The 22,094-nt window shown below is 44.6% G+C and overlaps 1 protein-coding gene across 2 annotated transcripts in view; it reads right to left on the bottom strand.

Annotated features, from left to right (window-relative positions):
* LOC129868662 (amyloid-beta A4 precursor protein-binding family B member 3-like) overlaps positions 1–22,094 on the bottom strand; it is a 29,146-nt gene that overhangs the window by 6,562 nt on the left and 490 nt on the right. Inside the window, exons 2-7 of one of the 2 annotated variants that reach the window (XM_055942837.1) lie at positions 6,359–6,546; positions 6,158–6,231; positions 4,692–4,743; positions 4,010–4,156; positions 3,573–3,700; positions 2,599–2,604 (exon numbers count right to left, since the gene is read on the bottom strand). In XM_055942837.1, coding sequence (XP_055798812.1) covers positions 2,599–2,604; positions 3,573–3,700; positions 4,010–4,156; positions 4,692–4,743; positions 6,158–6,231; positions 6,359–6,546 — 595 coding nt within the window. The remainder of the gene's footprint in view (positions 1–2,598; positions 2,605–3,572; positions 3,701–4,009; positions 4,157–4,691; positions 4,744–6,157; positions 6,232–6,358; positions 6,547–22,094) is intronic. The other variant, XM_055942838.1, reaches the window with a different exon arrangement.

Below are 22,094 nucleotides of genomic sequence, written 5' to 3' on the forward strand. Positions count from 1 at the left end.
GTGTTTGATGCCATTCCATTTGCTCCGTTCTGGCCATTATTATGATCCGTTCTTCCATCATCAGCCTCCAGAGTGGAGAGACATTTTTAGTTATAAAGCAAATTTCCTGCAATTCTACAAATGTTACTAAGACTTATATGTCATGTTAATAATAGCTGAGTGAGAGTAACTAACACAATCAATAGGGGCCCCATAGAGGTCAGGGCCCCTGGGCACATGCCCTGCACGCCCGATCGGTATTCGGCCATGATTACTACAAGTTTAGATAGCTGGCTAGACTAACATACCAATAAAAACATTGTTAGCTGATATGGCTAATTGAGTGACTGTCAGTGATTGACATAAGAGAAAAACTACTGATGCACAAACACATTGCGAAATCGCACCTTGTGAATTCTACTATTCTAACTCTGAACAGTAATTTGAGAGTGGGGGCCCTTAGTGACCGCTTATGTCGCTTATGCTTGGAGCCGACCCTGCATAATCCACATCTTTCGTTTGGGTGTAATACAGTAAAAGCGAGGAGTAGAGTGCCTTTCAGAAAGTACTCACACCCCTTTACTTTCCCCCCAAAACATTGTGTTACCACCTGAATTTAAAATGTATTCAATTATGATTTTGTGTCACTGGCCTACACACAACACCCTATAACGTCAAAGTGAAATTATATTTTAGAAATATTTAGAAATTCATTTAAAGTTAAAAGCTGACATGTCTTGAGTCAATAAGTATTCAAGCCCTTTGTTATTGCACGCTTAAATAAGTTCAGGAGTAAAAATGTGCTTAACAAGTCACATAATAAGTTGCATGGATTCACTCTGTGTGCAAGAATAATGTATAGCTTCTTAAGGATCGGACTCTTTTTTCAATTTTCGCCTAAAATGACATACACAAATGTAACTGCCTGTAGCTCAGGACCTGAAGCAAGGATGTAATACTACAAAGATACATTCGTCCCTCCTAATTCAGTTGCCGGAGAGGAAGGAAACTGCTCAGGGATTTCACCATGAGGCCAATGGTGACTTTTAAACAATTACATAGCCTAATGGCTGTGATAGGAGAACACTGAGGATGGATCAAGAAAATTGTAGTTACTCCACAATACTAACCTAAATGACAGAGTGAAAATAAGGAAGCCTGTACAGACTAAAAATATTCCAATACATGCATCCTGTTTGCAATAAGGCATTAAAGTAAAACTACAAAATCTTAAAATTAACTTAACTTAATTAACTTAATGTCCTGAATGCAAAGTGTTATGTTTGGGCCAAATCCAACAAAACACATTACTGAGTACCACTCTTCATATTTTTAAGCATGGTGGTTGCTGCATCATGTTATGGGTATGCTTGTCATCGGCAAGGACTAGGGAGAGCTCAGCACAGGCAAAATCCTAGAGGAAAACCTGGTTCAGTCTGCTTTCAAACAGACACTGGGAGACAAATTCACCTTTCAGCTGGACAATAACCTAAAACACAAGGCTTACCAAGACGACATTGAATGTTCCGGAGTGGCATAGTTACATTTTTGACTTAAATCGGCTTGAAAATCTATGTCAAGATTTGAAAATGGCTCTTCAACAATGAACTTGACAGTGTTTGAAGAATTTAGTCATGTGTAATGTGCAAATATTGTACAATCCAGGTGTGCAAAGCTCTTAGAGACTTACCCAGAAAGACTCACACCAAAGGTGATTCTAACATGTGTGTTAGAAGGGGTGTGAATACTTACGTAAATTAGATATTTCTGTATTTCATTTTCAGTAAATCTATAAAAACATGTTTTCACTTTGTCATTATGGGGTATTGCATGTAGATGGGTGAGAACAAATATATATGTATAACATTTTGAATTCAGGCTGTAACACAACAACATGTGGTATAAGGCAAGGGGAATACTTTCTGAAGGCACTGTATATGGGGAGTCTTTGTCACAGCGAAAGGTGCGACTGTGCAGTTTAACTCAGGCTGGCACAATAGAAAGGACTGCTACTTGGCAGAGGCTCAGGGGAGCTGATCAATTGGACACGACCCAGCAATCTCTCCTGGTCCATTCGTCAACAAAAAAAAGCCCATTCAACTGTAGTAGAAAACCTGTAAGATGAATTTACACATTGATGCGTCCTCCACTTGGCTCTCAAAGGAATGCAATCACTATGGCTTCTAATTGATTAAAATGCAGTTTGAGCTGAATTTACCTCAGGTAGATAATACCATTATGAATCTCACTTTATAGATCAATCATCACCAGTAATAATTTGGCAAGACAACAGATTGGGATAGTACTGAGTGGGCATTTGTTGTGAGACAAGGACAGAACAGCACATTGCATAAGAAACAAGGGTCACTACAAGTCGAGAAGGAAATGGACAGGGGTTCCTTTGAACATGCATGAGAAACAGGGCAGCCATTCACATACAGTACATTACATGTCGGCAGAAGCACGTTACATTACCGATGAGACGCTAGAGCACGACTACAGAAACTACACAGAAACCTACCGAGGCACCAAGCGTTCACTTGCGACCATGGCGCAAGCTGTCAAAGTCACAAATGGCACGTCAACAGGAAATGAGTTGACCAAGAAGAGAGTGATTACCTGTCTCTGTTTTCATGAGTGGCAGTTAAAAAAAAAGAAAGAAAGTTCATTATTACAACTACTTCAAATATGAGACAAAACTGTTGCATTGGTTTACAACTATGATCATAACACAATATAGCGTACCGTGTGTAAAAAATGTTGAGCCCAAAAATTGACTTATTTTCAGTAGTTTCAGTCTTGGATTTTATCAAATCCTTAGCGTTTTCTATCGTTGTCACGTTTCTTCCTCGGGGCTATTCCATTCTACTTAGATGTAGTTCCACTGACACTGCCATCAGGTCAATGCCTGAATGTTCTCCAACAAGAGCGTAGACGAAAATATAGCTGCCCTCAAATCCACTCAAGATGAACTCCCAATGTATTACAATGGGCCATAAACATCAGTGACCCAGAAGAACTAACCTTACCAAAGGCTGTCTGGCCCGTATGAAAACAATATCATATGAATCCTTTACTTTCTTCACTCAATGGAATATTTCCATGTCATCAAGTATACACAATAACAAACACTTTGAACAGTCTTTCCTGACCTAACAACCCAAGAGCATTGTGCTTAGTTGGCCAGTTCACCATATTATACCGTATTTCAAAATGTAGCTACAGATATATTCATCTCTCGTAGACAGGATGGAACGTGTAAGGATAATGAGCAGCACTGGTTCCGTTGTTTGGGTTTTCGTCACTGATCATTTGTACATATCAGGACGAGGGAACTTCACGCGTGTGGTGAAATGAGCTACGGCTGAGAGTTGACTTTTGCGAGGGAGGAGACTTCGTAAACCGGAACTCCCCATTTCTAACACCTATGGACCAGGAAATAAATCACACAGCTGACCAAATAATGTGATATTTTCGTTCTGGGTTAACCCGAGATCACAGGTACATTATATAAACACTGGCCATAAGAAAGAGGGGGGGGGGGGAGAGAGGACTGGGGGCATTTGCCCATACGATCCCCCAAGTTGGCCCACCTGCCGTTGTTGCATCCCACGCCCCACACACGGATGTTGATGATAGGTTGGCAGTGGATAAGGCTGCGGTCCACTGGGTCCATCAGGCTAAGGGTGTCCTTCTTCAGCACCATCATCATGTCCTGGCCCTGGGAGAGACAGAGATGACAGGGTGGGGGGGGGGGGGGCTTCAGTGGGACTGCTTTATGGTGACAGTAAGGGTAATCTGGCCTGCAAACTGCAAGCTCACATGTACTGGACCAAACCCAAGGTCGTATGAGGTACTGCGGATTCTCAAAGCTACTAATGGTTTAATTTAAAGGAGTAACGCACAATAAACAATTGCACAATGAGCCATGTACTGCTTGCCAAAATAGACCAAACTAAAACAAAACCTAATAAACAAGTAATGTTACTGTATTCTACTTCGCCACCCACCATTACTCCCCCCCCCTTACCTCTCCCCAGGCGCCTAGTGCATCGCGGCCCTCTGCCTTGCTGCTGGACAGCTGCTGGATGCAGTTATTGACAGCCAGACTGCTCTTCCCCGGGGTCAGCTCCTCCTCTGGGATCTCCACCCAGCCCAGGGAGCGCACCGCAAAACACTGACCAAGACAACCACACCACGCCAACAGGGCCCAGGAGGCAGCGGAGAGGAGTGGATGGTAGAAGTGAGGAGGAGGCAGAAAGAAAAGGGAATGAGCAGAGAGTGTAAGAGAGAGAGAGATGTGCATGGATACGCAGTGTTTTTTCCGATCATGTACAGCATAAAAGGTTAAGTGTCTTCAGCATCTTCAGTATATCGACATGATGCATCCACGAAATGCATTTAGAGACGTTCAAAGATAACGCTCAAATCCTTTTAGTGGACATGGTCTATGAACTCCTCTAAGAGCTGCCTAGCCTGGGCCAAAAAACAACTATCGACCAGGGCTTGCATAAAAAAAGGTGTCCTCTTTTAACCCTCAACGAATACATGCTGGCAAACACTGTTAGAGTTCTGATTCGTCGAGAATGTATGAAAGAAAACGTTTTACAATAAGCTGACAGAAATGGACAAATCTGGTTTTATGGATGTTATTGGTCAGAACATGCTGTTCTGCAAAAGGGGAGGGATTTGGACATCGTAGCCCACTCTACCTTGGAGTCAGGATCCATGTTGGTGCAGAAATAATCGTCCTGCCAGGAGATCCTGTGGGAGATTAGCAGAACAGTCAAATGACATGAAGGATTACCACCACGGCAGCCCAGATGACACGGTAGCCTTTTCTGCATCCCTCACTGCTGCCCTGGATGATGCTGTGTGGAATATTGTGTTACATGTCACCATCTAGTCCTTTGTTGATCTGTTTGTGTTTGACTTTGAAAGTAAAGCCCTTGCCTGCCACTGATGGAAACAGCTGTTGAGTGAGCAGTGGATGATAAAAACAAACAGAGAGCTGGTTTGATCACCTCATGCGGACTGTCTCAGAGGTGGAGTTCTCATTAGCCCTCTGATACAGCTGACTGGAGACAATCACAAGGGCTGCTATTCCTGCAACCAGGAGCCCACTGAGTCAAGACTCTCCCTCCCTTTCCATTGCACTCTTTGGTGAAGCAGAGTAGGATATGATTATGTCCATTATAAGACCTATGGATTTCTTGACGCTATGCTCAGTGAGCTGAGTTTCACTATTCTCCACAATCTCTGCCCATACAGAATGTTGACACTCCCAGGTGTCAAATGCATCCTGATTCTACACATAACCACTGCAGCAGAGACTGTGTTTATTGGTGGAGTCAACTACCTCTACATGTTACAGGACACAGTGCCCCTCAAGGGGCTGCCAGAATAACTCCTGATAATTGAATTGTTGAGTGCTTTTACCCTTAGGTGGTAAAAGCAAGGCAGCCATATGTACTGTTAAAGAACTTATGAACATCCATCAAGTTCATATGACTAAACAGGTTGTACCTCGCCTTTATGCTAAAGAAACCTTAGAATACTGGTTTGTGTGACAGATGGTTAAGACTTATCTTCAGGCACTCTATTGGACAGATTTTTCCCCCCGTAATTGCCTGTATGTGTTCAGATTATGGTACAAAGGCTGGACTGTGATGATATGACGTAGTTTGGTGCAGAACTAGGACCTTAAATGGTTGTCCCATCTGCACACGACGCCTCAGAGAACTTATCCATTACCGATAAGGCAGGGGACAGATCTGGCCTCTGCTCAGAACACAGAGAATGGAATAATGGGTAGTGTTCCAGGAGGCATAGGGATATGTGGTCTGCCACATTCCCGGGCTAGTGAAGCCATCATGAGCCCTTTTGCCATCAAACAGATTCAAAGAGAGAGAATACATTCCATGCACTAACCCTCTCAGTTGATTACACAATCAATGTCTTTTATTTCAAAGAGCTCCCTAAGCATCCCGGATCTGCAGGTGATACAAATGTACCTCATCGACCCATTAACCTTGTAGAATAACTTTGGCACAGAGCTTAATTGTGTAGTACTCAATACTCTACCATGGATGGCCTGAGCGAGTTTGTAACAAGGCTACAGTGCTTGTGAAGGTCAATGAGTGTTGGTGTGGGTCTGCAGAGGATTTTGAAGGAGTACCTGTCATTTACGGAGGCCACTGGGCTCTCTGTCAGCCTTGCCCTTGATCCACGTCTGCCACCAGCCTCCAAGCTCTGGAAAACAGGACATGAGACATTATTAGAGGTGGGATCCTTTCCTCTCTGATGAAACCACATTCAGTCTAAAGCAGCCAAAGTCAAAGAGCAGGACTGAACGGTGTTTTGAAATTGAAACCCTAACCTTGAGGTCCGTGGCAGCGACGCTGTTGCCGGCGCTCTGGTCCTCCTCATTGCTGTAAGATGGGTGCTGCCATTGTGTGGTGCCTGTAGGCACGTGCCAGTAGTAGGTGCCAGTGCTGTCCCGGATGGTGCGCCACCCTGACGGCAGGTCAGTGTCCAGATCAAGACTCGGGTCATTCCAGATGTTGTCTGAAGAACACAGAACAGGCAAGGATCACAACGATGAGAGGCGAAAGTAAGTACGCTTAATGAATAAGCACCCGTGACCAATATTACAGTGCATTTGGTGTCATATGAATTAAGCGATGAGGACGATAATAGTTTCAGATCAATATTTCATTATGTTCATAATGGTAACTGGCTGGAGCATAAACACAGCTCTGAGGTCCATCGTACCCAGGGGGCTGCATCCCATAGGCATCTAGCGTTAGCCTCACCCAGTCTAAAGCCACACGGCTGACCTTACTCTCCACAGCCCCTGCCACACGAGACTGGCAGAGGAAAGCAAAACAGATCCTCGTGAGATCATCTGGCAACAAGCCAATTCTGCCAAATTCCAGATCGGAATTCAGAGCAGTCCCTCTGCATCACAGCTGGCTAGCAAAGCTACCGTGTCTGAGGCGCGACTCCTTTGTTTTTCCCATAACACTGAATATGTGATGGAACAGCTTCGAGTTCGGGAAAGGGCAAATGATTATGTAACGCACTCACGAAAATGACAAATTCTGCACATTAACTCAATGTGATGAGCTCGAAGGGAGAGCGAGCCGAATAGAGTGGTGGTAAAAATAAATAAGAAGAGAGAGAGAAAGCAAGAAGTGGGTCAGTAGTGACACGAGGGGGCTGTGTCCCAAATGGTACCCTATTCCCTATGCGGTGCACTACTTTTGACCAGGCCGCATAGGAAATAGGGTGTAATTTGGGACACGGCCGAGGTCACCTGGGCACGGGTGTCTCTCGCACAGCAGAATGCCACAGTGGCTGTGTCACCCTCAACCCGGGGGCACAGAATGAAAATAGAGAGGCTAAATCAAGCATGCAAAAAGCACTTATGCCTATTTTTCTTGATTTAATTCTGGGCTGTCATTTGTGTGTGCGTGACCCAAATGAAATTTGACATGGTTTCATGCCTTGTACATCTCATCCCCATTCATCTGGCTTTTTAACCCTGGTCACCCCTGTGTCTGGCAATGAAAAACACCACCACGCATCCCTGGGATAAATAGCATGAGAAGATTATACCCAGGAACAGATCGGCTAAACCCTGCTACAGGGAGGGACAAATCAATAAGAGACAGCAGTGTTAGAGAGAGATGGAGGCAGAACTCTTCCTTCTTCGTGGATGCTTCTATAGGCAGGCGGGCGGGCGGGCGGGCCTCCTGGGCTTGGATGACACTACTATTCAATACATTTCACAGTCTGATTGACGGGTCAGTGCACCATCTCTGGGGCGTGATGGAGCTGTGTGAAGAATTAGAACTCATCCCGACCCGGAGGACGAAGCCTCCAGAGGAGACAATTTGGCACAGAGTTCTCCTACTGCAGCCTCCCTTCTCCCATTATTGATATTATAACCAGTGAGTAATACAGGGGAGGGATTCTAAGACCTAGCATCCGTGGGACATAGTAATGCATGACAGTTTGAAAGAAATGGATATTTTCTGCTTTTAAAATGGAACGGTAAAGTATACTTGTCACAAACAACTACTGTATATCACAATGGCTGATGAGGTCACTGGTCATACCAGACTAGAGTAGAGCGTTACTCCCTCCTTCAGATCAGAACAAAGTCTCGGAGTCTATATGACGTCGCCTAGTCCTAATCCGTGTTGCAAAGGTGGGAGTCAGCTCCTAATGCTGGGTTCTTACCGGTACCCCAGGGTTTTTACTTCTACGGTGGGTTTGTAGTTTAAGTCAAGCTACTTGGTATTACCAGGGCTGATGGGTAATCCTCATATCACAAGACCTCAATGTGAAAGCATAAAACATAGCGAATCGTCGTCTTCCATGCCACTGACCCCATTCACCAAGATAGTGGCATGAATCCTCTCCTAGATAGCAACATCGTACCGCTCAGACGGCCAACTGTACAGAGTGGACGTCCAGTCCTTCTGGGATCTATGGAAGACTACGAGGGACTATGAGAGTTCCAATAGCTCCAATCATGAACCGATCAAACATTCTTCTGTTCCCCCGTCGGCTGCAGCAAAGCCTTCTGCTGACAGCCCATAAGCAACGACCGCCCAAATTACTTTTTTAGTGTTTTAGGCTGACTAGTAATTGTGTTGTCAGCATCGTGTGATGAAGCACACTTGGGGACAGCCACTAAAAGAACAAAGCTTGGGGAAATGGGAAAATCTATCATGTAGTCTCCACTGTAAAATGATTTCCAATAACAGATGAACTGTGCCGTGCAATTCCTACGGTAAGCGAATAGTATTTATGTAACTATTTTGATGTTGACACAGTGCACAAAATAGCCCTCGTTTACAGTTGGCATGGATCTGTAATGGGGCATTTCCAAGTAAAAGGACCCCATGAGCACTAACATGTGAAGTTCAAAACTCATGTCAAACGAAAGCTACATGTCTATCTTTGAGAAATGAAGGCATATATACATTTTTCAAAAATGTTCTATCCTAAATATTAAGACAGACCAGAGGGTGTAATAAAGGCAGAGATTTAACGTGCCCTACTCGTCAGTGGCACCTGCCAATAGTCCTTTAACAGGTCAAAGTTGCTCACAAACTTTGCTGCTCCGACTTGATCAATGCAGTCCTCCATCCGAGGAAGAGGAAATGAATCTGGCTTTGTGACACTGTTTACCTTACGGTAGTCCGTACAACATCTGTTTGTCCCATCCGGTTTACTGACCAAGATACAGGGAGGAGCCCATCTGGAGAAAGAAGGCTCTGCTATTTCACTCTCCAGCATGTACCTGACCTCAGCATCCAGACAACGCAGTTTCTCTGAAGACACTCTATAGAACCGCTGACGAATGGGGTCAGCATCTCCAACGTCAATATCGTGTTCTATTAAGTTTGTCCATGTAGGTGTATCAAACCTGGAAATCTCAGAATCAGACCGACCATCTCTTCCCGCCCATCAACAGGTAGATTTAAAAAAAAAAAAAAATTTTTACCGTTATTTTACCAGGTAAGTTGACTGAGAACACGTTCTCATTTGCAGCAACGACCTGGGGAATAGTTACAGGGGAGAGGAGGGGGATGAATGAGCCAATTGTAAACTGGGGATTATTAGGTGACCATGATGGTTTGAGGGCCAGATTGGGAATTTAGCCAGGACACCGGGGTTAACACCCCTACTCTTACGATAAGTGCCATGGGATCTTTAATGACCTCAGAGAGTCAGGACACCCGTTTAACGTCCCATCCGAAAGACGGCACCCTACACAGGGCAGTGTCCCCAATCACTGCCCTGGGGCATTGGGATATTTTTTAGACCAGAGGAAAGAGTGCCTCCTACTGGCCCTCCAACACCACTTCCAGCAGCATCTGGTCTCCCATCCAGGGACTGACCAGGACCAACCCTGCTTAGCTTCAGAAGCAAGCCCGCAGTGGTATGCAGGGTGTGTCCTTAGATGAGCGAGAAGGCTGTCTAAAACATCCAGTGTCTCTGAATTTTTCTACTCTGCAGTATGCAATCGTCGGAACCAGGAACATCTTCCTCCCCATGCACGGACCTAGCATGACAAGAACCCAGCGAAATAACGGTAACGGCCAAAAGAACAGGTTTACCGTCCTCTGTAGACTCCCCCTGTTCAGCCTCAGAGGAACGTGCATCATAGGGTTTTAACAGATTTACATGGCACAGCCGGTGTGCTTTTCGTCGTTCTGGAGTGGCAACTAGATCGTTTTGCTCAGTGCACTGGCGCACAACCGTATATGGACCTTGAAACTTGGCTTGAAAAGGAGAACCAACAATTGGCAGCAGAGCAAGAACCTGGTCACCTGGACTAAAGTGACGAGGCTCAGTTCGCCGATCAAATATGCCCTTCATCCTCTCCTGTGAAGATGATAGCTTCTCTTTAGCCATTTCACCAGCGGCGTACAGGTGTTGCCGGAAATCACACACATAAGATAACAGGGACTGAGGGGGCTCGGGAGACTTCCAGTCATCTTGGAGAACAGATAGAAGTCCACGCACCCTATGTCCAAACACAAGGTCATTTGGACTGAAACCCGTGCTCTCCTGTGAAACCGCCCTAGCGGCTAACAGTAACCAAGGCAACCCCTCCTCCCAATCCTTATCCATCTCAGTACAATAAGCTCTCAACAAAGACTTAAGTGTTTGATGGAAATGTTCCAGCGCTCCTAGACAAATTGTGTTTAATATGGAGCTCTTGGAAAACCTGACCAAACAGATTAGAGGTGAAATTAGATCCTTGATCACTCTGGATGACCTTAGGATTCCAAACAGTGAGATAAACTGAGTCAAAGCTTTTAGCACAGACTTAGTGGTGATAGACCGGAGAAGATAGGCAGCAGGAAACCTAGTGGTCTGACACAGCACAGTGAACAGGTAACTACTACCCTTTTTAGAACAAAGCAGAGGACCAACACAGTCAATAATCAGATACTCAAAAGGTTGGCTGAGTACAGGAATAGAAAACAGTAGTACCGGCTTAATAGCGATATTAGGTTTACCAGTTAATTGGCAGGTGTGTTGATGAACTCAGAAACATCCCTCTTTAACCTAGGCCAAAAGAAATTAATATGCAATTGTAGGTTTTCCACACACCCATATGTCCAGCAACGTCATCGTGGGAAGTTGTCAACACCAACTCACAAAGCTTAACTGGTACAACAACTTGACTAATAGCCTCCCCCACAAAACAACTAACATGAGACACCCACTTCCTCATCAGGACATCCTCCCGGAGAAAATAGCCATGGGCGACATTTCCCAACTGTTCCACGGGCACGCAACTCTTCCAATATGTGGCAGCCCGTTGCTCCTTGATTAGATTGGAGCGGGGTACAGATAACGGGATAACAGGGAAAGTAGTGACAGATTTCTTTGTGCCATTCTCGTTAGCCGGCGCAGTGACCAGTTCGCCACGGCACATAGAACGCGTCACTGCACACACAGAAAACACATCTGGGAAACTCTGCGCACTCTCATCAGGAATCCCTACAAATTACGGCTTAGTTGAAACCACTAGGGATTCCCAAGGATAACGTCGATAGCCTCAATAGGCAACGAAGGACGCACCCCCACAACAACCTCACCTTTCACCAGTCCACAATCCAGCATCAGTTTATGCAATGGAACTGACAGAGTGTTCAAACCTATTCCCCTAATTAGAACACTATTCCCCGAATCGGTCTCAGCAGAGAAGGGTAACACAGACTGACTCCAACACAAACGACTCAGAGGCACCTGTGTCTCTCAGGATCTTCACTGGCACTAGGTCGTTACTTCCTAACATAGATACAAAACCCTCCGTAATGAAAGGTAAATAGTCTGGGTCAAAATGGACTTTCACATGCCCCTGGGCATGAGACAGTGTGTCAGGAGTGAACTGATGTGAGACAGGTGCTGCGTACACCATAGGCTTAGATTTAACATAAGCGCTGCATTTACCCTTAGCCCTGAGAACCGGACAGTCGTTTCTCCAATGACCTGAACCTTGACAGTAGTGACACTCTTGACCAAAGTCAGCTTTACCACAGGAGCCAGGCTCAACCCTAGTTGAATGACACTCTGCCCGTGAACCAGTATCTCGGTGAGCAAAGCCCAAATCTCTCTGAACGCCCCCACTCACTCCGAATACGGGGCTCTGCAAAGACACTTTTGTGAGTCAAAACATACTCGTCCGCCAAAACCGCAGCTTCAGTGACAGTCTTTACTTTTTGTTCGTTAATGTACGTGGCTATACGAGCAGGGATTGTGTCCTTAAATTGCTCTAGCATAATCAGATCACACAGCCCTTGGAAAGTCATAACTGCAGAGGTGGAACACCATCGATTAAACTGTGAAGATAACTCTCGCGCAAACTCAACATGAGTTTGTTTATCATCCCTTTTTAAAGTTGTAAATCGTTGGCGGTAAGCCTCAGGAACCAATTCGTAAATCTGTTCACAGCCATTTTAACCTTATCATAACTGACACTGTCGGCTACACGAAGATCTGAATATGCTTCCTGCGCTTTACCAGTCAACACACACTGCAACACTAAAGTGCGGTCAGAGTCAGGCCAACTCCTAGTGTCAGCAATACGCTCAAACAATGAAAAGAATGTCTCAGGGTCCTTCTCATTACATTTTGGCAACAATCGTAAGTTCCCAACGATACCAAATGTGTCCGGGGCATGACCAAAAGAGGAGCGACCCCCTAGGTAAATCTGGATCACCTTCCCAGAGCAAACTCCCCCCTAAGAGCTTTTCTTCCCTAACCAACCGGTTTTAGCACACTCCAAATCCTGTTTAAATGGCAATTATTTTTCATACTTTACACGGTCGTGCTCTAGCTTCTCACGGTCGTGCTCTAGCTTCTCACGGTCGTGCTCTAGCTTCTCACGGTCGTGCTCTAGCTTCTCACGGTCGTGCTCTAGCTTCTCACGGTCGTGCTCTAGCTTCTCACGGTCGTGCTCTAGCTTCTCACGGTCGTGCTCTAGCTTCTCACGGTCGTGCTCTAGCTTCTCACGGTCGTGCTCTAGCTTCTCACAGTCGTGCTCTAGCTTCTCACAGTCGTGCTCTAGCTTCTCACGGTCGTGCTCTAGCTTCTCACAGTCGTGCTCTAGCTTCTCACAGTCGTGCTCTAGCTTCTCACAGTCGTGCTCTAGCTTCTCACAGTCGTGCTCTAGCTTCTCACAGTCGTGCTCTAGCTTCTCACAGTCGTGCTCTAGCTTCTCACGGTCGTGCTCTAGCTGTAACAGAAGCAGTTCTTTCTGCTGTTCAAAAAGAAGACTCTTTCTGCTGTTCAAAAAGAAGACTAGTAGGGCTAACAGATGGAGCGGCCATTGTAACGAAACGGGGAGACGGTGAGTCCTTGGCTGAGGCTGCTCCAGTGGTAACTTCAAGAGTACCACTCTCCGTCAGATTGGCCTTCAATATCAACCTAACAGAATTTGACATTTATCACTAATTTCAACCTTGTAGTCTTCAGCAATCTTCAACAGCCATTCTTCAGTACATAATTCTAACAGTTCCTCTGAAGGAAAGTGAATGAACTCGTCTACGTAAGACGCCATAGTCACAAGTAAATACAAAACAATTCAATCTTGCTCTTCCCCTCTGCTGAGCACACCAGACCACAAGATAAATGACAATCACACCGGGCACCACAGAAGAGATGAGATATATGGAGCTTCCCCAAAACCTACAATAACTCAACCCTAGTCTTCGTGCGGATTTGCGGTGGGTAATTACAAAAAAAACACCCAGCAAGCTGGCAGATTCCCCCCAAGCCACGGATGTGCCCCTGAGACAACTGCTCAGTCCACGGACACCACACAAAAATAACAAACAAGATAACCATGTATTCCAAAGTGAAACACGTCGCTAAACCTAACAGGGGGAAAAGGCTATAGCTCTGGGTAGCAAGTTTCACTGGCCTACCCAAATCTCCCACTGAGGTACACAGCCGATTGTACTCACCTCAGACCGATGTCCCAACAGCGAGTAGAGCAAGAGTCTCCAGCCTCGGCAGGGGCCTGGAAACTAACCAATATACTCTCTCCAACGCAGCACACAACCAACTATCCACCGCAGTGGAAAGTTTACCAAACAAACAAAGGCAACCAACACTGGGCCTACCAAACATTATAATTTAAAAGCTGTAATCAAAAGATGCAAACAAAGCACCTACAGTTCTCAAACATTAACTCCACGTTTTCTCCCAAACACAACACACATACTAGTAAGCCCAATGACACTAGTATTAGTCCTTCATAATGCAACAAAGTGCTATACGCCAAAATGTCTAGGAACCAACCTTATGATCCCGGACAAGCCCCCACTTGTCACGAACCGGCTCAAAGTCCGTAACAAAAAGGGAGACAACGTGGAGATTAGGAATAACAAAAATATATTTGTTAACTGAGGTAATGTAAATACAATTAATAATGGTGTGTGTAATCAGTAGTGTAAGTGAGTGGTTGCGTGCTTAAATGTGATAACGAGGGGTGTTGAAAGGTGCCAAAGCAAGCAAACAAAACGGCCACAACCAAACTATCAGTGTGTCTGCATGGAGAGAGTCTCCTCAATGAACGGGGAAGAGGTGTATTTATCCCAGGACACACCCGAGTCCAAGTGTGTCCCATTTCGCTGACGACCCTCCCGGCTCCGCCCACTGACATCCTATTAAGGAAAACAAGAGAAAAAATTTGGCAGACAGAGTGGGAGGGTCGTCACACGTCATAGCTGACACCCCATTCTTTCATTTACATTTTACATTTACATTTAAGTCATTTAGCAGACGCTCTTATCCAGAGCGACTTACAAATTGGTGCATTCACCTTATGACATCCAGTGGAACAGCCACTTTACAATAGTGCATCTAAATCTTTTAAGGGGGGGGGGGGGGGGGGGGGGGGGCAGAAGGATTGCTTTATCCTATCCTAGGTATTCCTTGAAGAGAAATACCTGCTGACATCTTGGAATCTTAATCCGGAGTGTAAGGACAGACGCTGGAGACGAGAAGCAGGTACAGGGAGTGAACATTTAATGAAACACAGACATGAAACAGAACACGGACAGCGTCTGGACAGGGGAAACGTAAATGACAATGCTGACGCGGGGAACCAACGGAGGAACAGACTGATATAGACGGGGCAATCAACAATGTGAAGAAGTCCAAGTCAGTCCAATGAACGCTGATGCGCGTAATGATGGTGACAGGTGTGCGTAATGAAGGGCAGCAGACGTAACAGTACCTTTGGGGAGCCACCTGGCATCCCACATGGGCGAGCCTGACGGGCTGGCCGAAGCATGGGCGATGGACAAGCCGGCTGAGGCGTAGGAGCCCGACGAGCCGGCAGAGGCGTAGGAGCCCGACGAGCCGGCAGAGGCGTGGGAGCCCGACGAGCCGGCTGAGGCGTGGGAGCCCGACGAGCCGGCTGAGGCGTGGGAGCCCGACGAGCCGGCTGAGGCGTGGGAGCCCGACGAGCCGGCTGAGGCGTGGGAGCCCGACGAGCCGGCTGAGGTGTGGGAGCCCGACGAGCCGGCGGAGGCGTGGGATCCCGACGAGCCGGCTGAGGCGTGATGTGGGATGGGCGCCTGCCAAGCCAACTGAGGCAATAAAACCTCACGAGCCAGCAAAGGCGTGGGGCAATCAACATAGTGAAGGAGTCCAGGGGAGTCCAATGAGCGCTGATGCTCATAATGATGGTGACAGGTGTGTGTAATGAAGGGCAGCATGGCACGCTCGAGCGCCAGAGAAGGAGAGCGGGAGCATGGTGACACGGAGAAGATATAGAGAGCAATAATAGTATTTTTTTAGGCACAGGGAGATTTTACTGAAATTCTTTTTCCGAACTTTGCATCTGCACAGTTCTTCCAGTAAATGTGTTTTTGTGTAAAATGTTCCGTGTAAATTGTTAAAAGTAGTCCTTCTGCATAGAGTTGTATGGTTCGTTAACCTTTGAAATCAACATTTTTAGTTTGGAATACAATTCAAAGTGAAACATCTGAGTCTCAGCACCAATGGCTTTCCTGACTCAAGAGGGCTTTCTATTGAATAGTGGAGTTCATGAAGTCCGTGAAGTATTAGTGTATTGTCAACACCAATGACACAGGGGAGTAATAATTAAGCCCGTGGTTGGTCATTTCAAACGGTCATCTCTGAAGTAATATATGTCATCACCATGCTATTTTGAACCAGTTCCTGTCTATTGTCATAAATACTCTTCTCTATATCATGGCTTTTCTTCTACCTAAATATTTACTGATCTGATGTAAGTGAAGCCTCCATTATGACTTCCATTGTAGTGCTAGGCTTCTGTCCGTGGATTGTACTGACCTGTAAAGGTGAACAAGTGTATGTGTTCTAATCGCACAGAAGGTAAGCTACACATGCATTTCTTGCAGTTTCACTTAGTGTTGGGAGTAGAGAGCAGAATGCAGACGAGTGAAAGTGTGTCATATACAGCAGTGAATCTCCAGGAGAGGGTGTTAGTGAATTATTGATGAATCCCAGAGTCTGCACTGCTTGATCAGTCCCTATAGCAACTCCTGCTGTAAACCAGCTGGTCCAATGAGCTAACAGGGGAACAGACATTCGCGTGATATTGTTGTGTGTGTGCACGTGCATTAGATTAATGCATGAGCATGAATGTGACTGCTATTCCTATGACAGGCAGAAACGAGCTAGTCCACCATGCGGTATCAGCCATAGCTTTGTCAGAGTTGCCTTTACTCATTGGTGCCAGTCTGCACTTGAGAGGTGTTCCCAAGTATTTTGTTACATTGATTTTGGCAGGCTTTATTTAATTATGGTCCCCGTTCAAATAACTCAAGTCTCCATTGGGACTAAGTGGATGTAGGGCCGCGGTGTTTCTATGGGGGAGGAGTACAGTACAGTCCTCGCCCCCCTTTGTTATTGTCACTGATGGGTGACTATCTACTCTACTCTAGATACAGATACACACTTGAGTCTCTCAACACACGTTTGGACTGAGCCTGTTACCAAAGCACTCCAAAATGGCCAATCAAGACAGAGCCGCAGATTGCGCTCCCTACGAGGCTGTAAACAGCTGTAATTGAGCAGTCGTGATGGCAGTGATTGCAGTCAGGTAGCTCTCTCTGCCCAGAACTGCCCCTTACACTAGAGAATGGGGAACGAGTAACTGGGACAGCAAATAGAATATTGAAGCATAATGGGATTTAGAAATGAGAGCTACGATTAAATATAGAGAAAGAATGTAGAATATGTTTATAACAATGTAAAACACCTGTGCTGTAGACTAGAGCCAAAGAGAAAGTGAGACTAGAAATTACATTATGCAGAGAGAATTAAGTAGAGACTATAAATAACAGTAATATGATAAACTGTAGAAAAGGAAAGAGAGGGCGGGGGGAGAGAGAGAGACAGAGAGAGAAAGACACAGACAGAGAGAGAGAGAGAGACAGACACAGACAGACAGACAGACAGACAGACAGACAGACAGACAGACAGACAGACAGACAGACAGACAGACAGACAGACAGACACAGACAGAGAGAGAGACAGAGACAGACAGACAGACACAGACAGATACAGATGGAGAGAGAGAGAGAGTGGAGGGAGAGACAGAGAGAGAGACAGAGAGAGAGGCAGAGAGAGGGGGTGGGGGGGAGAGAGACTACAGTACATCTGGAGGAGAGAGTAATCCCAATGGTGCGTCTGTGCAAGGTCAGAGCTGGGCTCTATCTGCCAGAGGGATTATGGGCCAGAGTGGATCACAACTTCAATCTGGGATTCAGCTCTCAATCCGGGAGCAGGACGGCTATATCCTTTTCTACCAGCCATGCCACGCACCCCTTGACTAGTCGTAGATCTGAAGCCTATGTGCCAACCCAACCCAACCATGGATGGCATGACAACGAAAGTCAGAAAAATTAATTCAAAACACATACTGTACAGATATGGGACCAGTTTTATGTTCCGCAGGGTGCTATTAAGACTCCATTCCCCACCCTAACCCCCTCCAACCCTGCAGGATAATGTGTATGCGATGTTAACATTAGACAATACAGTTTTTTCACAATAAACTACTGACACACAGTGTCCCTGTTTACATGTATCATGCCCAGCATAAGGATGACGCTCTCTCTATCTCTCCATTTCTCTCCCTCCGCCTCTTTTGAGGGGAATTATTTTGGGATCAATGACGTACACAGTCAAGGCAAGCGCTTTGTTTGAGGAACCTGTGGTGTTGATAGCAAAAAAAGGTACAACAAAGGGACAAGACTTCTATAGTCTCCTGAGAGGATATTAACAATGTTGTTGCTCAACAATATGCATTGAACTTGACAGTTAATTCATCATTACTACAATACTAAACTGTCGAATAAATAATTGATGGTAATATCAACAGTTTAGTCCACAAACGTATAATTGACTCTGCTCTCCTTTGTGCTGACAACTAAACATTGTGCCTGCTGCCTACTGTGCAATGCATTACCCTCCCTAATAAAAACCAGCCACTCCTAACACCAGGAGAGCAACAGTTACCAAGACAACGCCGAGTCACATGGCAACCCACACAGTCACCAAGGTGAACAACACATCCTGCCCTCTGTAAATAAGAGCTCTGGGCTTGTTTTTGTTTACTGTGTGTGTGTGTGGAGAGAGGAACACTCAATTGAACACAAAAAATGAAACTACCCTCATCTAAACAATCATACTAACACATTCTCTATTTAGAAATGATGGCATGATATTGATGGTATTGATTTCAATACCACAAAATCCAAGAATTACATCAAGATCGGCGGCAAACATACGATGTACAGAAGTTTAACCAGCCATGCAATGAAGAGTTGAATTCATGTCGGCCCTCGGGGAACACAGAGTGCAAGGGCAAACTGTAAAAAATAAATAATAATAATTGTCCGGAGGAACTCACAAGGAGAGGTCGACCGATTAATCGGAATGGCCGATTAATTAGGGACGATTTCAAGTTTTCATAACAATCGGTAATCGGCATTTTTCGACACAGATTATGGATGATTACATTGCACTCAACGAGGAGACTGCGTGGCAGGCTGTTACGCGAGTGCAGCAAGGAGCCAAGGTAAATTGCTAGCTATCTTATAAAAAACAATCAATCTTAACATAATCACTAGTTAACTACACATGGTTGATGATATTACTAGTTTATCTAGCTTGTCCTGCGTTGCATATAATCGATGCGGTACCTGTTAATTTATCATTGAATCACAGCCTACTTCGCCAAACGGGTGAGTTAACAAGTGCATTCGCGAAAAAAGCACTGTCGTTGCACCAATGTACCTAACCATAAACATCAACGCTTTTCTTTAACATCAATACAGAAGTATATATTTTTAAACCTGCATATTTAGTTAATATTGCCTGCTAACATGAATTTATTTTAACTAGGGAAATTGTGTCACTTCTCTTGCGTTCTGTGCAACAGAGTCAGGGTATATGCAGCAGTTTGGGCCGCCTGGCTCGTTGCGAACTGTGTGAAGACTATTTCTTCCTAACAAAGACAGCCAATTTCGCCAAACGGGGGATGATTTAACAAAAGCTCATTTGCGAAAAAAGCACAAACATTGCACGAATGTACCTAACCATAAACATCAATGCCTTTCTTAAAATCAATACACAGAAGTATATTTTTTTAAACTTGCATATTTAGTTAAAAGAAATCCAGGTTAGCAGGCAATATTAAACTAGGGAAATTGTGTCACTTCTCTTGCGTTCATTGCACGCAGAGTCAGGGTATATGCAACAGTTTGGGCCGCCTGGCTCGTTGCGAAATACTTTTTCAGAATTTTACGTAATTATGACATAACATTGAAGGTTGTGCAATGTACCGGGAATATTTAGACTTATGGATGCCACCCGTTAGATAAAATACGGAACGGTTCCGTATTTCACTGAAAGAATAAACGTTTTGTTTTCGAAATGATAGTTTCCGGATTTGACCATATCAATGACCTAAGGCTCGTGTTTCTGTGTGTTATTATATTTATAATTAAGTCTATGATTTGATAGAGCAGTCTGACTGAGCGGTGGTAGGCAGCAGCAGGCTCGTAAGCATTCATTCAAAAAGCACTTTACTGCGTTTGCCAGCAGCTCTTAGCAATGCTTCAAGCATTGCTCTGTTTATGACTTCAAGCCTATCAACTCCCGATATTAGACTGGCAATACTAAAGTACCTATTAGAACATCCAATAGTCAAAGGTATATGAAATGCAAATGGTAGAGAGAGAAATAGAATTCTTACCTGGGAATATTGAAGACTCGTGTTAAAAGGAACCACCAGCTTTCATATGTTCTCATGTTCTGAGCAAGGAACTTAAACGTTAGCTTTTTTACATGGCACATATTGCACTTTTACTTTCTTCTCCAACACTTTGTTTTTGCATTATTTAAACCAAATTGAACATGTTTCATTATTTATTTGAGACTAAATTGATTTTATTGATGTAATAGAAGTTAAAATAAAAGTGTTCATTGAGTATTGTTGTAATTGTCATTATTACGAATAAATATATAAAAATCGGCTGGTTAATCGGTATCGACTTTTTTAGGTCCTCCAATAATCGGTATCGGCGTTGAAAAATCATAATCGGTCGACCTCTACTCTCAAGGGTGTAATGATCCCATAATGATGTGTGAGCAAGAACACCTAGTAACACTGTGATATATGATACTGTTCAGAAGCAACAGACAGATACATCACAGCTTGTGAAATCCCCACCATCGCCCTTATTATCATGAAAGGGAAAGTTCACCCAAATTACAAAATGACATATTGGTTGATTTACCCTGTAAGCAGTCTATAGACAAGGTATGACATCAATCCATGTTTTGGTTGAGTTTCCCCGGCACTGTTTCCAAATGCTAACGTTTTAGCATTTGTGGAACAAATCCCAGTCAAGTCATGGTACCGATATTAGCACTTCTCGCGCATCATGTTCAAATCATCTGTAAGTTACTTTGTTTGAGCTGCACAATAAATGTTAAATACTTTGGGATGATTTGGAAATGATGTGCAAAAAATGCTATTGACTTGAATTGGATTTGTGCCATGACTTGAATAGAGAGAACTAGTAATGGCTTTTTTTTGTAGGCACTAACTCTGCCGTGATTCGTTTGACAAAGCCTATGGGGAAATGAATGCCGTTTTTGGATAAATCCCGAAAATAAGGTATGTGGTAAACACAGGCTTAGGAGATCTTATTCTTTTGGTCTATGAGACAAACTTCATCAGCAAACATCACATTTTGTGAATTTTGAAGCTCATAAAGGACATAAAGGCTTCATAATTCCTAAAGGTCAGGTTAACTGACTGATATTATCTCATAAAACAAAATGTATAAGATCTCCTAAGCCTGTGTTAACCTCAGACCTTATTTTCGGGATTCATCCCTAAACCCCATTCTTTCTCATTAATTTTCCCCATAGGGATGGCTGAACGAACTAGAGGTAACTCATTTCCGGGTTTTAGGACTACAAGCCGGCAAGCTCTATGGGATTTGTGCCACAAATGCTACAATGTTAGCATTTGGAAACAGTGCCAGGTAAACTAAACCAAAGCATGGTCTGCTGTAGACTGCTAACAGGGTAAGGAAACTAATGTTATTTTGCAATTTGGGTGAACTATCCTTTTAATACAAAGCTAAATACAAAAAAATCTAGTCCACTACCTGAACTCTCAACAAACACACAATCGCCCAACTCAATCTTAATAACCCTTCAAACTTTCCGACAGGTAGCCTAGCGGTTAGAGCGTTGGGACAGTAACAGAATCCCCGCGCTGACAAGGTGAAGAAAAAAAAACACCTTTACATTGCACACGTGTATAATACACACTTTTACACGTGTATAATACACACTTTTACAAATATAAGCACCCATCGTGTATTTCCAGTTTCACTCTACAAAGTGTGTGGGACAGAATGCCTGGCTGGCCCTAGATGACACAGCACCTGTAGTTGACCCTGTCTACCAGTGAAAATCAGATTATGAGCTCGCACCTGTAGGCCAGTACCTACTGCACTCACTACTCCTCGGCCGGCCGGCCGTCTCCTCTCCCTCTG

Source organism: Salvelinus fontinalis, chromosome 13 (genome assembly GCF_029448725.1).
Source record: "Salvelinus fontinalis isolate EN_2023a chromosome 13, ASM2944872v1, whole genome shotgun sequence".
Taxonomy (NCBI): domain Eukaryota; kingdom Metazoa; phylum Chordata; class Actinopteri; order Salmoniformes; family Salmonidae; genus Salvelinus; species Salvelinus fontinalis.